At 35.3% G+C, this 18,400-nt stretch overlaps 1 protein-coding gene across 1 annotated transcript in view; it reads left to right on the top strand.

Moving 5' to 3' along the window:
- dock11 (dedicator of cytokinesis 11) overlaps window positions 1-17,920 on the top strand; it is a 99,961-nt gene extending 82,041 nt beyond the window's left edge. The window contains exons 46-54 of the mRNA XM_052141723.1: window positions 1,648-1,754; window positions 1,872-1,994; window positions 6,149-6,262; window positions 7,727-7,873; window positions 8,260-8,470; window positions 9,936-10,126; window positions 11,225-11,322; window positions 12,243-12,381; window positions 16,839-17,920. Of these exons, the coding sequence (XP_051997683.1) occupies window positions 1,648-1,754; window positions 1,872-1,994; window positions 6,149-6,262; window positions 7,727-7,873; window positions 8,260-8,470; window positions 9,936-10,126; window positions 11,225-11,322; window positions 12,243-12,381; window positions 16,839-16,928 (1,220 nt within the window). The 3' untranslated portion in view covers window positions 16,929-17,920. The remainder of the gene's footprint in view (window positions 1-1,647; window positions 1,755-1,871; window positions 1,995-6,148; window positions 6,263-7,726; window positions 7,874-8,259; window positions 8,471-9,935; window positions 10,127-11,224; window positions 11,323-12,242; window positions 12,382-16,838) is intronic.
- Window positions 17,921-18,400: the final 480 nt, after the last annotated feature.

The raw sequence follows: 18,400 nt of genomic DNA, 5'->3' as shown, positions 1-18,400 counted from the left end.
TATTTAAACAGATGAAACATTAAACAATAAATACCCTACCTAATTTATCACATGCAAAAAAGGCACCTGCTTAGGGGAAAAAAACATCACTGTCTCTGTTCGAATTTGCGGTGTGCACACAAGTGTCAATGCAAAGTCTCAAACAAAGTGCCCTAAGTAGTCGAGCTATTGTTGATCATTAACTCTTTTCTTTTGTATGTTTATTTTAAATGAAACAGGCATGCACTAACACCGCACACTTTGCCAAACTTAAAAAACAATGTTTTTTCAGATTTGAAAACGCTTAAAGTTTGTCTCGATTAAATTGTACATTTTGTTGCCGGCAATTCAGTGTTTCATTTTGTGTTGGCCTAAACTCATACCACTAAAAGTATATAGCAGGTTCCAAAAATTTGCATGACTAGAAACCAGAGATAAAAATTGGCAGGTTAAAAAGCACTGATATTTGATTTACTTTTTATGTTCCATATACTGTAATATGATTACAATGTGGTATGGCAAAAGTGATGCTATTCTTTTGTATTACTGTTTTCACATGAGTCGTTTATAATACTGTATATAATATGGCTGGCATGTTTTTGATTTGGAGGTGATATTTTAGAAAGATTACAGTTACAACCGTACAGAATAATCAATATCGGCTCAAGTGGATTTTGAAAACAACTTTAATATACTTATATACAGAATGTCAATTTTATAATTAAAGGGGTAGCTCACCCAAAAATGAAAATTCTGTTATCATTTACTCACTCTTATGCTGTCCCAAACCCACATGACTTTATTTTGTCTGTGGAACACAAAGGAGATGTTTGGTGCAATATTTCTATTGCGTTTCACTGAGGAGGTAAAGTCATATGGATTTGTAAAAGCATGAATTGAAGAAAATTGTTAAGGATGACAGAATAAATTTTTTTTAGGCGAGCTATCCCTTTAAGTTACATGATTATTGAAGGTAAAAAACTGTTTTCTGTCCCATCTAAATTTGGTAAATTATTTTATAACATTTAAAACATATGAGACAACCTGCCTCGACCTGACCTTTAAGGGAAAATACCTGTCCTGAGAACACAATTTAACCGGTTATAATCTTAATTGTATATTAAGTCTAAGTGTATATTTTGTTTTTAATTGTGTTTACTTGTTTACTCAACAGCTGTATAATGAATATTTGATATGATATTGAAATTTTACTTTGAAGGAATTCACAAATAATATTCTCATTAAAGAGCGGTTTGATCTAGGCATTTGAAACCAACCTACAAAACACACGTTTGTGTAATTTGACTTTTGTCTCAAAACATTATAGTTATTGAGATATAGCCCTTATGACAACTTCCCATTGTGACCTCTAGTCCCAGACTCCCCTATATTAGATTGGTATTTGAACACTGGTTCCCTTGCATGCTATAAACAAAACGTAACCACTAGACTCACATGTCTCACACTCTTTGTCTAAGGCACCATGTAATCCACTGCCATTCGTGCCCCCTAAATCAAATGCATGATGCTCCTTCAGCCATTTACTTCCATAAAAGCCTACATTTTAACCACTTATGTTTTGATTATTGATTAATAAGTGCTATAGCTGTATATCTAAAAAGCTTTTAAAGGTTGTAGTGGGATTATTCTGCTATGATATCGTTTCAGAGCTGTTCCCAAGTGGACTGGCAGCATTTAAGAGAATCACCCAGAACATTGATGAAGAGGCAGCCATGAAAGAAGACATAGGGATGCCAGATGTGTACTACACAGAGGTAATAACACACCAGGGGAGATTAATAAACTCGTAACAGACCATATCATGAACATATTTGATGACAAATTCTAATGTAATATTTGTGAGGCTCATGTCAGCTGTTTTTGTATGATAGGATGTCCTGGTGGAACAGTTGGAGGTGTGTGTTGATGGTCTGTGGAAAGCTGAAAGGTTTGAGCTCATAACACACATTGCCAGGCTCATCATTCCCATTTATGAGAAACGGCACGAGTTTGAGGTAAGAAGAAAAAAACTGATACTGAAAAGATAACATACAACTTTCAAAAACTGTTCCCATTTTCCCAGCTCTTTTCATTTTTCACAATACTGTGACAAAAGATCATCGTTTCTGATATCCTTCAGCCTCTCAGAAATGGTTGCAGTTTGTTAAATTACTAGAATATTTTGCAGCACCTGTGACAATTATTGTTTTCACCAGGCCCCATGTGCATGTGCTTTCTATGAACATAGATTGCAAGTAACAACCTTTTGTCTGGTGAAAAACCATAATTGTCACAGGTGCTACAAACTATTCTAGTCATTTAACCAACAATGTAAATACATCGTATCAATAAACTGCAAAAAAAAAAAAAAAGCCTATAGCACTAACCTCATAATTTATTCATGTTGCAATGCATGCTGGGAACTTGCAAATTAGCTAAATTGTTTAACATGAAATTTTATGGTCAGACAACTCTGTTAGGCTAGTTGGGCCAACATTTGGGGGAATATTGTTGGTCTAACTTGTGTTTCTATGTAGATGAAACTAATTTACATTTCCAACCTAGTCTCACTGAATGAACGTTACTTCATTAACATTCTTGCAAACTGACTTTTAGGTGCCAAATTCTACATTTCGCTGCAGTTTCTAGTGAAATGAACACTAGAGGCACTACAACAACTATGCGTTATATTTACTCCTCCCCCATTTCTCCCCAATTTGGAATTCCCAATGCGGTCTTAAGTCCTCGTGGTGGCGTAGTGACGCACCTCAATCAAGGTGGCGGAGGACGAATCTCAGTTGCATCCGTGTCTGAGTCCGTCAATCCATGTATCTTATCACGTGGCTTGTTGAGCACGTTACCACGGTGACGTAGCGCATGCGGAGGCTTCACACTATCCTCCGCGGCATTCACACATAACTCACCATGCGCCCCACTGAGAGCGAGAACCACATTATAATGACCGTGAGGAGGTTTAACCCAACATGACTCTACCCTCCTTAGCAACCGGGCCAATTTGGTTGCTTAGGAGACCTGGCTGGAGTCACTCAGCAAGCCCTGGATTCGAACTTGCATCTCCAGGGGTGGTAGTCAGCATCTCTAGTACTTGCTGAGCTACCCAGGCCCCAGCGTTATATTTACTTAAACAAATTACGACTACAATGGCTGATGATAATGACATTATAAGCACTTTTACTCACACACTGCTATGCTATGATTTCTATAACGCATCATTTGAAAAATGATAAATTTTAACGCTTGTATTACAGACCCACCTACATTTACATGCGTGTTCCAATGTGATAAGCTCATCAGAACGCGGCTCAAGATCAGTCAAGCATGCAAGTTGGCACATGAGACGAAATTGTCATAGAAGCAACAACAAATTATGTGGTTTCTTCAAACAATTAGATTTTCATGTCTGATTTCATTTTATAACACTATTGGCTAGGTTTAGGTGTTGGTTAAGGCTAAGAATGTCTGTTTTGTTCACCTCTCATTTGCTTTTTAAAATAATATTGATTAGGTTTAGGTAAAGGTTTTAGGTTATGGAGGTACATTTAATTCAAACAAAAAACAGTAAGAAACCAACCAAAACACCATAGTTAATGTATAGCAATGTCCTAAAAACACTTAGAACACCTTAGTGTTAAATCTAGTTTGTAATTGTAATTTTTAGACCGGTCAGTTTTTTGTCAATTACAGTAGATACTATCTGTTTGATCTATTGAACATTTTGAATTTTAATTTGCTTTAATAAGATAGTATCCATATTATATTGAAGATTTGTTGTGGAAAATGTTCCTAGTCATTGTTTATACATGTTTGAGTAGTCACACATGGCACCACAAAGTCGGGTAGATGTATTTGTGTCCTCAAGGAATATATTCACTGATGATGTTTTCCGGCATAACCCAATATACTTGACTCTGGCAAAGGGTCCTGTTCTGAGTTAAATTGCTTGCAAGGCGCCTTAGAATAAGTACAACTGAACATCAAACATTCAGCGACATCAACATCAATAATCCTACCCTTGTTAAAACAGACTCTCCTAAAGATTACACACTTAATGTTGACGCATATCCAGAGGGGGTTTGACTAAGAATGAACTAATCCTGATAATAGCACTGTTTATTTGCATACACTGTCTGTGTTGTTTTAGTGCCTGATTCACAAGAAAATCAGCTAGGGGTGCCAATGCTTCCTCAAAATTTGTGCTGAATGGAATTTGAACAGTGCGATTCCTGATCTTGTAGGTTGGTTCTGAGTAATAGTTTGCTATCCAGGAACCTGATTTGGCTCAACTATTCTGAGCATGTGGATAGATGCTGGTTATAATGATCTTCTCCATCATTTGATTATCATTTGAATCATTGCCACTGCCTAGATAAAAATAAATCTCTCAGACTTTTTAATGAAATTCTAATTACCGCCTGCTTTCTGTTGGCGTGAATAATACAACGTTAATTGTGACTGCAAACAGTGCAGAGTTTTGTGATTAAGGCACAATCTATTATAAGACTTATTTACAAAGAAAGCAGGCATTTTTGCTCTGAAAATAACTTAATCCAAATACAACACAGTGCTATTTTGGCACATTTTCCGTCTGGTTATCCTGTATTGCGTAGTGACCAAATACCGCATATAACAGTTGCGAAACTGTGCACTGAATTTGCCCAACCAAGCCGGAGCTTTGGCCTAGCTGGTAGCACATGTGCTCTGACCAGTGTTGGATATTTGAACTACATGTAATTCAGATTACAAAAATCATGTACTTTTAAAAAAAAATTGATTTGTTGTTTAACCAGATTACAGTTTCTTTTTATGGATTACATATCAATTTAATTTTAGGGGTGTAACGGTACAATGATATGGATCGATGCATCGATCAATTAACCAATGATGTGATGTCATCGATGCAACATCGATGTATATTTTTTGAAGATGCACCTTTATTTTGACACTCTAATGCCAGCCACGACATCTGCATTTTCATCAGGTGGTGCAGCAACCTAATGATAATCATCTCGCTTTATAAGTATTAAATATGGTTCTCATGTGGGACACAGATGTGCATGGAATGATTGAAGCCTGAAGTTGTGCTGTATTCAATACGTGTGCGTGCATCAAATGGGCTTCCCTGGAAATGCGAGCTCTGGTGATAGGATATCGCTTTTGCCACCATGTCAAACGGCTCGACAGCCCTGACATTCTAAACTGAACTGATGCACTAGCATCAATTACAAGACTTTTTACATCTTCACAAACACCCTTACTAACATCACAGTAAACTAACTGAATTTTGCAATACAACTGTGGAAGTTGTTCCCAAGAAAAAACACAGATTGCACATACTCTCCTGTCAGAAACAATTCATGTTTATGTAAGTATTTTCTACTGAAATACTTGCTTAACTGAGAAATGACAAATTTTCACTGTAGTGTTTATTCCCTTCTTACCACAAGGGAATGAGCTCTAATCAAAGAATGATGATCGCATTTATGTAACTTTAGTTTTTATATTGTTTATTGTTCTGTATTATTATTTTTATTATACTTTTTTTGTATTATTATTTAATTACCTTTTTTTTTGTGGATGTCCCAATCTGGATACTGGATTTGCAATTTTCAGAGAGCTCCGTAACATTTTCAAACTATATTTTGGTTGCATATATGCGATAATATATGTACTGTAACTGATTGTGTAAAATAGGCACGTAACATTGTAAAATTGATCGCAGGGCCCCGGAATCGAATCACAGTAGACTTTGTGGAAAAGGCAAACAAGAGAATTGATATAACATCGTATCATGATGAAACTCCTAATTTACACCCCTCTAATTGGTACTTAATACACTTAAATATCATGGTTTGAATGTAATCCAAATGTAATCAGATTAAAATATTTAAATTGCAATCTAAAAGATTGTTACTGATTACAATATTAGTTGTGTAATTTGAACACATTGAGCAATATCGCTTATGTGGACAAAAGTTTGAGTATGACTTGTCATTTTCCAATCTCGTCCTACCATCATTTCTGTCTGCACGCTCTTACACAGAGCATTTGCAATGTGGAATCACAGCACAGATCAATGCATGAAAAACTACAAGCTACAAATTACTACCACGCACACACACAAATGTTCTTATTTTTCTTTCTTCAATAGAAACTGAGGCGGTTGTATGACACACTGCAGCGAGCGTATGCTAAAATATTGGAAGTGATGCTGTCTGGTCGACGTTTGCTGGGGACTTATTTTAGAGTTGCCTTTTACGGACAGGTGGGTTCAAAAGATAACATACCACAAGTCTGTTCTTGCAATGTTTTTTCTAATTTTTTTATGAACACTAGCAGAAATTACTTCTTTCTGTGTAACCATTGATATTTTAGGCATCTTTAAGTTTGACTTTTGAGTCAAACTCTCTTTTCTGATTATGTGAAAGTATGCCTGCCAAAAGCAATTGTTTTTTAGGATTACAGTCATTTTGATGTAAAAAAAATAATATTGTTTTGTTACTTGTTCAATTATCTGAAGTCAACATTGTTCAGTCTTGAGCAATGGCACAAGGCTGTACACTTCAAGGATGTAACCAAATAGTCAAGAATATCGTAGGCCAAAAGTTACATTTTAAGTATCAGTCATTGAAAACACCATATTGATCAACTACTAATCTGAATAATCAATGTCCATGATTGTCAAAGCCCTGATAGTTAATAGAATTGATAGGTGAACTGCCCATAAATATTTATTGTTAAAAACTTCTAGAAAGATCAGACAATGTGCAGTTTTTGTTGTCATGCTAATCTTGAATACATTTACATTTTAGTTGTTTATTTGAAATTTACATTCATAAATTTACAGATTTTTCTACACACATTGAGGACACTAAAAAATGTTAGGTAACCTAAAACATTTACTGTATGTGGAAACTGATATCAAACACATTTGAAAGCTATTTGGTTCATTAAATGAACCTTAACATTGTCTTTGTGTTGCCACAGTATACACTAGACTGGCATGTCTTAAGGTCAATATTAGGTCATAAATGGCAAAAAAGAAACTACTTTCTCTAGAAACAAGTCAGTCAGTCATTGTTTTGAGGATTGAAGGTTATACAATGCTTGAATTTGCCATAAAACTGAAGATTTCATGCAAAGGTGTACACTAGTCTTCAAAGACAAAGGACAACTGGCTCTAACAAGGACAGAAAGAGATGTGTAAGACCAGATGTAAAACTAAACAAGAGGATAAATACATCAGAGTCTATTTCTAGTTTGAGAAATAGATGCCTCACATGTCCTCAGCTGACAGCTTCATTGAATTCTACCCGCTCAACACCAGTTTCATATACAACAGTAAAGAGATGACTCAGGTGTGCAGTCCTTATGGGAAGAATTGCAAAAAAAAAAGCCACTTTTGAAACAGAAAAACAAAAAGTAAACATTAGAGTGGGCAAAGAAACACAGACATTAGACAACAGATAATTGGAAAAGAGTGTTATGATCTTAAACCCATTGAGCTTTTGTCGGATCAGCTAGACTGTAAGGTGCGTGAGAAGTGCCCGAACAGTCAGATAAGGTAGAAATCCCTCTTTAAGGCAACAACTGCATAGTTTCTCTTTTTACAATGATCAATTAAAAAGCAATAGTCACAATTAGCACAAATCTTTTGTAAAACATCAATAATTGTATTTATTTGTTCATTTTGTGTGTTTTTATTTTTTTTTAATTATCAATATTTTAGGGCTTCTTTGAAGAAGAGGATGGGAAGGAATACATCTACAAGGAGCCAAAACTCACAGGTCTGTCTGAAATTTCCCATCGTCTCATTACCCTCTACGGAGAAAAGTTTGGAGCAGAAAATGTCAAAATCATCCAAGACTCAAACAAAGTAAGCAGCAGTCATTGTGCAGTTTCCTGTTTTACAGCTCACTGATCATAAAGGGCTGCGCATGTGCGGATCTGTCCAGGAAAAACTTGTTTATTTTGTTAACAAACAGAACATTTGCAGGCATGTCTAGCTACTAGTCATCCCATATATTGTTTTGATAAGTTTATAACATTTGAAGCCCATTCTATTCTGAGCTGTTAAACATCTCAAATGAAAAAATGTGCATGCACTTTCTTTTCCTCAAGCTGTTTAAACCACAAATATTTATACTTTGAAAAATAATAGTTTTACAGATTGTTTTTAATCTTACAATTTCTTAGTAAACTGCCATCTTTCTTACTTTTAGTAAAAGTAACCACACATAAACTTGCTGTTATTACCCACAGGTAAACCAGAAAGATCTGGACCCAAAGTTTGCCTATATTCAGGTCACATTTGTCAAGTCATACTTTGATGAGAAAGAGCTGTCAGAAAGGAAGACGGACTTTGAGAAGTGCCAAAATATCAATCGTTTTGTCTTTGAGACACCTTACACACTTGCAGGAAAGAAACACGGAGGGGTTGAGGAACAGTGCAAGCGGCGAACGATACTTGCCAGTAAGCACAACATGCATACAGCCAGAAAAACAGGAAATACTCATTAGGAACAGTACATCATATTTATGAGATTTGTGCAACATCCATTTGTGTAACATATAGTGTTGCACTTTTTTTGGCTTAACATGCATTATAAGAGAATTTAACTTTATAAATAATTATATAAATGCATAAATTAAAAAATATTGCATGTAGAAGTATATAGCAAGCTGCGTTGGGTTTATCCAGTTACAAAGTAATTAGTTACTGTAATTACTTTTTTAGTAAAAAAAGTAATGCAAATTATTACATTTTAAATTCTTGTAATCAGTAACAGATTACAGTCAATTAAATTATTTACTTTTAAGTACATTACTTGTGCTAAAGTACTATGTATAATAAAATAAAATATTAATTCATATGTACGTCTGAGGAAAAACTTTTCTTGGAAAAGTGATTTAGAAAATAACTTAAAAGTAAAACAATAAGCAAAGTAATCTGATTACATTTTTAGATAAATAATTTGAAATTTGTAGTGGATTACTTGTTTTAAGTAACTTGTCTGACACTGATAACAAGGTACAAAATAGTAACTGAAACATGCAGATAGTGTGCTGCACGATATAATGTAAGGACCAAAGATTCAAAATACTGGCTTTAAAGTGTTTTTCCAAGGAGCTCTAAAATACTTGGAGAGAGCTATCCATTAGCATTCCCATTTAATTCAAAGGCATTAGCTCAGAATGCAGCATTCAATTTGGAGGATGCCACTTTAGCTCATTGGTGCTCAGCTGCGGTATGGGCTTTTATATGACTGTTCACACATCAATAGCAACAGGCTATAAAACATTTATATAAAAGAGCAAAAAAAATGTCAAAAGGCCTCAATCAGATGCACGTGTACATTAGCCTTGAATTTTAAAACAATTGCGTAGATGCAACATTAGAACACATCTATTTCCTCCTGTTGTCTGTAACACTCAAGGGTTTAACTGGATCATAAAGAACTGTATTATTATTTTCATAATAATATTCTAATATTTAATCCAATAATAATAACAGTATCTTTACAAAACTGTAAAGATGCTAATTGAATAATCTGTGTTCATAACCTGAATTACATGACATGTACTTATTACTGTATAGCATCAGTGTAAATATTTGATGAAACTTTAGAATTGACAATAAAAATAGCAGCTTCCCCACCGGCGAAATGCATATTCTACAAACAAGCACGCACACAGTGACACAACTATTGTTAGTGATGTAACTATATCCCTTACACAATGGCTGTTTTCAAACCACCTCTGCAGTCATTTGTTGCCAAGTGGCTGTCACTCCAGTAGTAAAAACAGCAGGTTTGTGGCAAGCTGTAAAATCCATGTCTCAGTTTTACAGTCACAGATGAAAGATTAGATGTCTGTGTTAATATGGTTTCTAGGCATATTGCTTTGTTGACAGTGTGTGTGTTTGTGTGTGTCTACAGCGGCCAACACATTTCCCTACGTAAAGAAGCGCATCGAGGTGGTGGCAGAAAAACACTTTGAGCTGAAACCCATTGATGTGGCAATAGATGAGATGAAAGAGAAAAGTGCTGAAATCACTAAACTCTGCTTAAATCAAGAGGTTGACATGATCCAGCTCCAACTCAAACTCCAAGGCTGTGTTAGTGTGCAGGTACTGTCCACACTATTCATTACCATTTTAGCATCCTTTAGTCTGGAAACTAGGTATATTATGACCTGTAGAGGATTAAATAAAAATAAATTAAAATGTACCTTTCTGAGTGAAACTTGAAAATGAAAACTGGGATCATATTTCACCCCAAAATCGAAAGAAAGAATTTAGAAATACAATTTTTCATGAAAAAAATTATTATATTTTAGAATCAATTAAGGAACAGTGCACCCAAAAATGACAATTCTGTCATTATTTACTCAATCTCATTTAATTCCAAAGCCTTATGACTTCTTCTCTGGAAAGCAAAAGGAATAAAATAAAAATGGTCTCTTCACCTTGACACATCCTTTTGCCATATAATGAAAGTGAATATTGACTCCGTGCTGTCAAGCTCCATAAATGACAAAAAAAACACCATAAAACCACAGTAAATGTAGTCGATACGATTTGATTTGGGCACTCTTTACAGGTGTTGATCAATTATTATATTTGATCTGAGAGTAAAAATAACAGCCTAATTTTTTATCTGCTCATTCTTCAAAGTGATTGAATGATTTCAGAAGACGTGGAAAATAGTGCATGAGTTGCATCGACTACTTGTACTATGGTTTTGGGGGGTTTTTTTCCATAAAGGAGTGTCACAGCCTGGTGTCACATTTCACTTTCACTATATGGCAAAAATGTCCTTATATGTTCCACAAAATAAAAGTCATGTGGGTGTGTAGCAATATGAGTGAGTAAACAATGACAGAATTTTTGGTTGTATCATTTCTTTCTGTATTACAGTAAAAACAATTTGGTGGGAAAATGGTTTTATTGTCAATGTAACAAAATGAAAAAATCTTAATGGCCAAAAAATATTCTTTTGCAAGAAATAGAATTTTCTTTTGATTTTGGTTTGAAATATGACTCAGACATTTCTTTGTTAGATTTACCCTTCAACTCACAATTCACTTCAAAGATCACAGTGTGAAAGTGAGGGGTGATTTCATTATCATTTGTTTGTGGAAAATAATAATCGTGGCCCTTTTGGACACATTTGGTGTGAGATGGCATATTTCCTGTAACAGCTTTATGTTGTTTTGGGGGTCATAGGTGAATGCAGGACCAATGGCCTACGCCAGAGCTTTCCTTGATGAATCCAAATCAGGTCAATCCAACAAGAAAGTAAAAGAGCTCAAGGAAATATTCAGGTACACAGTATAACTTCTGCAGTTTTTGTTGAACTTAGAAAGGGAACCGATAAATGATAAACATTGTGGTGCATTGTAGTGCAGAGACTTGGTAAGGTATGAAGTATAAAGTGGTTCAGAAGTGATATGTGCAAAAGTGGTACATATATACACATGTAAATATTACTATTCATAGTAAGTAACATATAGTGATACAATATAAATATATAAATATATATATATATATATATATAAATAACTATATACAATTGTTTTATATATACAAGTAAATATAACTTTATGCCTATATATATATATTTTTTTATTTTTATTTAGTTATATATACATTGTATCACTATATGTTACTTACTATGTATAGTAGACTCGCATGTGTATATATGTACCTCTTTTGCACATTTGACTTCTGAACCACTTTATACCTCATACATTACCATGTCTCTGCACTACAATGTTCATCTTAAGATAACTCTCATGACAAGACAATAGTTCCTGTTCTAAACATAGTAGAAGTTAGTCACGTACAGGAAGGAGCCATCTTCTGCTGTCCCTGTTTATTTGTCATGTTGCAGAAATGTATCTATTATCATACCAAGCCATCTCATCTTTGTAAACTGCACAGGAGTTTGCAGCTACAATGCTCACAGACATGTAATATTATGTTTTTATGTCTACCTAAACAACTGTATATGTCCCACTTTTTAAATCTAGCACTGTTATTATTTCTGACTGTCACTCAAAAAGGACAATTCTGTCTCATTACACCCTTATGTTGTTCCAAACCAGTATTCTTTTATACAGAATGTTAGGGACGGCAGCCTCAGTCGCCATTAACTTTCATTGCATCTTGCATTCATACAATGAAAGTGAAGGTGACTAAGGCTAACTAGACTGAACTATCCATTTAATTATCCATGTTGCAGGCAATTTGTTAATGCATGCAGTATGGCGCTGGACATAAACGAGAGACTCATTAAGGAAGACCAGTATGAGTACCATGAGGGACTTAAGACAAACTTCAAAAGCATGGTGAAGGAGCTTTCCGATATCATCCATGAGCAGGTACAGTAATGAAACATATTATATGAAAAAGCCATTCTCATCAATACAATTTTCCACAATTATTCTCTATAATCCCTTTATTTAAGACTTGTACTACACATAAATAACTAATACTGGCGTTAGATTAAATCTGTATTGCCAGAGGGGAACTGGCTCCCCCAACTGAGCCTGGTTTCTCCCAAGGATATTTTTCTCCAAAAACTAAAAACTTAAAAGAGTTTTGTGTTCCTTGACACAGTCGCCTTTAGTTTGTTAACGGGACCTCAAGACAAAGAATTTTAAGGCATGATTTTCAACCACGTTATTCATTTAAACCAAGAACTTTAATTTAATTCCTTTCAATTAGGACCTTTTTGACATTACAGCATAATTTTCTGTAAAGCTGCTTTGAAAAGATGTGTGTTGTGAAAAGCACTACAGTATACAAATAAAAATTTATTTTAAATACATTTAACTAAGAATTAGTTGATCACTGGCTAAAAGTCCTTGTTAAGGGTACTAAAGTCTATGGTTGAGTTCAGAATTGCATACTTCCCATACTACTCGTACTACTTCTGCCAAATCTGTCTATGGTAGAAATAGTAAGTGTAGTATGATAGTATGTAATTCCAAACTCCGCGTCCGGGGTGCGTCTTAATCAGCTCTGTAGTTCAGTATTTGTGGCACTGACCAGGGAGTCCCAATCGTAAAATTGTTCCAGTGCACTGAAATGTTTGCTTCCTAAAAATTCCCAGAATGCACCGTAAAAACCAGGAAGCCACATTGCTCACTATGGCCCAATTTCCACCCGGTATTAAGATGGCTCTCGGGTGATCCGAGCATACGTGTTCAGGTGAGACACATGGCTGTTTACATCTGGTCACTTAAATGTGTCTCCTGTGACCACTTGTGTTCGGATTTGGTGGTGAGGGTCTCTTTTTCCTGACAACATACATGAATTATTATGTCAGTGTGCTACTGCATCATGATAAAGCACAACAAAGTCAGAAAAGATAAGAAAGCATGAAAAAACATTTGCACTGTTTCTCCCAGATGCGATTGAAATTTAATCTAAGCACAAACGCAACATGTCAAGCAGAAATGTCCATTATTTTAATGGATTACCTGTATTAAAGGAGCTTCAGGTGTTCGTGCTTGTCATCTGTGATGATATCAGACCGTGGAAGATCCGTGAAGCTCTTGTGTAGAGGTCGACCGCTATAGGATTTTGCTGATATGATAACTAAGTTGGGAAGACAAGCCGATAACCGATTAATTGGCCGATAGTTTTTTAAAGTGATACTGAATGAAAAAATAAAATTTAAAGTCAAATAATGCTGAATTTATAAGAAAAATAAACAGTACTGACTGAACCATGAAAATGTTTTGTACTTTTTAAATAAAATTAATATATAAATATTAATATATTAACTATATTAATAAATATTAAAGTAAATAAAATATATACATCCAAACTGAACTGCTGGATGGTTGTGCTTGAAATGACTCCACATGTTGGTTGCATTGACTTCTATTGTACTGTGCTTTTCCTGGTGACACTTTAGTAAAATACTCCCACACTGGAACTTTCTTTAAAGCCTTTGCCATCTGAAATATTGCAGGTCAAATGTGTGAAAATTTCATTGGTAAGTAACACTCTACAATAAGGTTAATGCATTAACTAATGTTAAGAGATATAACCGAAATTTTTAAAAATGTATTCAGTAAATGTTGAAATTAGGTAAACGCTCTTTATTACCCTAAAACCAAGACAATGATCACTTCACTTATGGTGAGGGGTCTTTAATGTGAAAATAGGGCAAACTAGTGAATTGCAATGTCAAGTTTTTTTTAACGCTTCTATAAGATTCAGTGATATTTTTGTTTGTATTTTGCACCGTTACTCATTTAAATTCTCAGTGAGAAACCCGTCTCACACACACACACACACACACACACACGAATCACTTGATTATTATCTAATCAAAATGACAAAAATGCGTATTACTGTGAGGATAAAAAAATGAATTAAAATTAGATGCGTTTCTGATTTGTTTATGTTTCGCTTGACTGCATGAAGATATTTTTCTCAAATCTCTCACTACCTTTATATATACAAATTAGCTGTCTAAAGCATAAATGTGACTGGATATAAACTAATGCAAATAGATGATAATGCATTTTATTTAAACATTTGGGTAGGACTTGCGTGTTTTTTGTAACATTGTTCTTACCGCTTGAGGTTAGCTTTAATGTTAGCATCCTCTCACCCTGGTCTGCTGTTCTCTATTAATGCAGCATCAATTACTTTATAATGATATGACAATATGTACTGTATACATACCTTTTAGTTGTTGGTGTTTTAAATCTGCATTGTTCATCTCTGTGCAGTGTTCCGCTGCATTCAACGTGAAGTCACACGTGTCAAAACAACCACCTCGAGGCATCAGTGATAGTTTTTATTTAGCCTCTAGAGGCCGCTCTCATACTGTATAACAACAGCGCACCCATCCCAGCCGCTCCATCACCGGACACAATGGGACATAACGGGGGGAAAAATATCGGTGTGGATTTTTGCCAATAACCGATAGTTCCAGAAATCGTTATCGGTGACGATTAATTGGCAAAACCGATATATCGGTCGACCTCTACTCTTGTGATTGTGTATGTATCTGCTTTTTTTTTTCCTGATTTAACACTTTTTAATGATTCATAAAATTGACAAAGAAAAGTAAAACGTATATTCACAGAAACAACATTTAACCCCCACTATTACCCCTCCTCCTCCCAATCCCCAACCCCGCCCATCAGCAAATATCCCTGTGGTCACACGTGTATACAGCCATGGTCACAAGTATTGGCAGTGACATAAATTTTGTGTTTTGCAAAGTTTGCTGATTCAGTATTTAGATAATTTTTTCACATGTTTCTATGGTATACTGGACAACAATGATAAGCATTTCATGTTTTAAAAGCTTTTACTGACAAAAACATTCAATTTATGCAAAGAGTCAATATTTACATTGTTGACCCTTGTTCTTCATAACCTCTGCAATTCACTCTGGCATGCTGGATATCAGCTTCTGGGACAAATCCTGATTGATTGCGATCCATTCTTGACTTATTAGTGCTCGAATTTGATCACAATTTGTAGGCTTCTGTTTGTCCACTTGCCTTTTGAGGATTGACCACAGGTTCTCTATGGGATTAAGATCCGGTGAATTGCCTGGCCAAAACATTTCAATGTAATGATCTCCGAGTCACTTCATTATCACTCTTGTCTTGTGACATGGTGCTCCATCATACTGGAAAATGCACGGATCATCACCAGATTGCTCCTGGATTGTTGGGAGAAGTTGCTCTTGCAGGATGTTTTGATACCATTCTTTATTCATGGCAGTGATTTTGGACAGAATTGTGAGAGAGCCCACTCCCTTGGATGAAAAGCCACCCCACACATGGATGGTCTCAGGATGCTTCACTGTTGGCATGACACAGGACACAGGACAGTAGCGTTCACCTTTTCTTCTCCGGACTATCCGGATGTCCCAAATAGTCAGAAGGGGGCTTCATCAGAGAAAATAACTTTGCACCAGTCTTCTGCTGTCCAATCCTTGTACTTCCTGCAGAATTTCAGTCTGTCCTTGATGTTTTTCTTGGAGAGAAATGGCTTCTTTGCTGCCTTTCTTGATGCAAGGCCATTGTCCAAAAGTATTCGCCTCACTGTGCGTGCAGATGCACTCACACCAACCTGCTGCCAATTTTGAGCAAGCTCTGCACTGGTGGTGACCGGAAATGTTGTCATGTCTTCTGAAGTCTCTCTAGTCGTTAGAGGACATGTGCAAGTCTGAATATATAATGTATAGCATTATTTTGACTTTAAAACAGATGCATCTTACATTCATAACATTCATAATTTTTTCAATTTCTTTTTTAATTTATATCATTTATCTGTAATAATAACACTATGTTTTAATATCTACAACGAAAACGCACGATAGTGTCATTTATAAAGTGATGTTGCTGAATAATACCTGCTGCGTTTAAAACCACAACCTCTTAATCATGTCACAGGTAATTGAGTCATAAGTGTCCCAATGTTCGGTGGATCAACACCCTTGCCAGTACCCTAATTCGTGTTCACGATATACTGATTCACGACAAAGAGAGCCAGGGAACTGATTAAGACACACAGTATGTTTGAAATGGACATGGTGTGCATGTAATCCTATCATCTTGAAATGTGCTCTTATTCCTTTATCTGCTTCTAATGTTTCTCTTTTTTCCTTTATTATGCTGCCATGCCTAATAGATTGAGTTGTAGGTAACCGTTTTTGCTGTACACAAATATTTGTCTTATAATGCTTAAATATTTGCGCATGCAGTCACACATATCTTGACCAGTAAGTAGTCTATTATTATATTGGTTTCTTAATGCTTTTGCAAATACTTATCTCTTCTCATCTTCCATCCCTCAGATCTACCAGGAGGACATGATGCATTCTCTGTTGCAGAACTCTCTTCACGTGTTTAGCGCTATCAGCGGAACCTCCAGTAACCTGGGCTAGAACATTTCACTCATTGTTCTTGACTATCAGCTCAACTGAATGTATAAATCAAGTTACAATAGACCTTCAGCAAGCATCCGTCTGGCTGCAAGAATGTCAGCGTTTTAGATTGTGCCATGTTTTTACTTGTGTACAGTTATATTTTAGGTTTTTATTTTATTTTGGGTTTGTGTATATATTGCTATTTCTAATTCTAATTGGCATATTAAAGTCAACATGATATAAAAGTGGACCCTGTCTACACATTCCTGTTCTTTTTGTGAACAATTAATCAGTGCACATTGTTCCAAAGGAAAACAAAATCGTAATGTCTTGTAATCTTTCATCAAAATGCAATAACTTCAGCTCTGCAACTAATACAATTGTCCTTTTTGGCTGATGTCACCAAGTCCCACTTTATATAGGGACCACTTTTCATGATCAAATCAATTCGCAATGAATAACATCACGTCCCACTCCATATTCTTTTTGAAAATACTGTATGTCATGAGTAAAATGTTTTGCAAATACAGCTTCATGTTAACTCAAATTCTCTGTTGATATTATGTTCCAGGTCTTAGCCAAACTATCCATTTCAATTGCAGGGATGCCACTGGAAACTAAGCTGTTCTTATAAGTCTTAATTGCCAAGCAAACCAAAGAATAAATGGACAGTTATTACAATATGCTTACATTTACAGATTACATTTACAGTTGTAGCTCATGAACAAAGTCACCATCTGAAAATGTTGCCATAAACACTTTTTTTACTTGGACTTTTGTGCACATTGCCTTTATGTTGTTGCCTAGAGCAAACTGCTTGATGCAATCATGATTGACACTTCAAAAGGTCGTTGCTCCTAACCATAACAGTATTGGGTAAAGCTAAACCACCCGTTTCCCTATTTTTAATTGTGCACATGTCGTAGCAGTGGTTACTGATTGTGTGATGCTGAGACTGAGTTGAGATCAATGCATGTAATTGTCATTAATTTAAATAGAAACAGACTGAAGTTGAAATGATATTATATATATATATATATATATATATATATATATATATATATATATATATATATATATATTTGTATGCATAGCCATATGAGTGCATACCCCTGGCTGTACCCTAAATTAGAAAACAGCTGACTTTATCACCATTATATGCAGAATATAATGGAGTAGCTGTTGATATCCAGTTTAAAGTAGTACATTTTTGGCCATTCCTGTTGTATTTATTTTCTGTTTGTCTGTCCCCAGGTCCATACAGCCTGTCAGGGGCTGATTTATTAACAAAATGCTGTTATTATGTTGGCTTGACAAAGCCAAAATTCTTATTGTTCAGACTTTGTTTAGGTTTTTTGTTAGTTTTTTTGTTGTTTTTTTAAACATCCTAAACCAAGACAAATCTTTCTCACTGTTGCCTGGAGCGTTCAAGCTACATCCACCAAACTTGGCACAGACCTTCAGGCTGTTCTGACTCTGGTTTCTATGAC

Source organism: Xyrauchen texanus, chromosome 2 (assembly GCF_025860055.1).
Source record: "Xyrauchen texanus isolate HMW12.3.18 chromosome 2, RBS_HiC_50CHRs, whole genome shotgun sequence".
Taxonomy (NCBI): domain Eukaryota; kingdom Metazoa; phylum Chordata; class Actinopteri; order Cypriniformes; family Catostomidae; genus Xyrauchen; species Xyrauchen texanus.
This window is presented reverse-complemented; position numbering and strand designations above follow the sequence as displayed.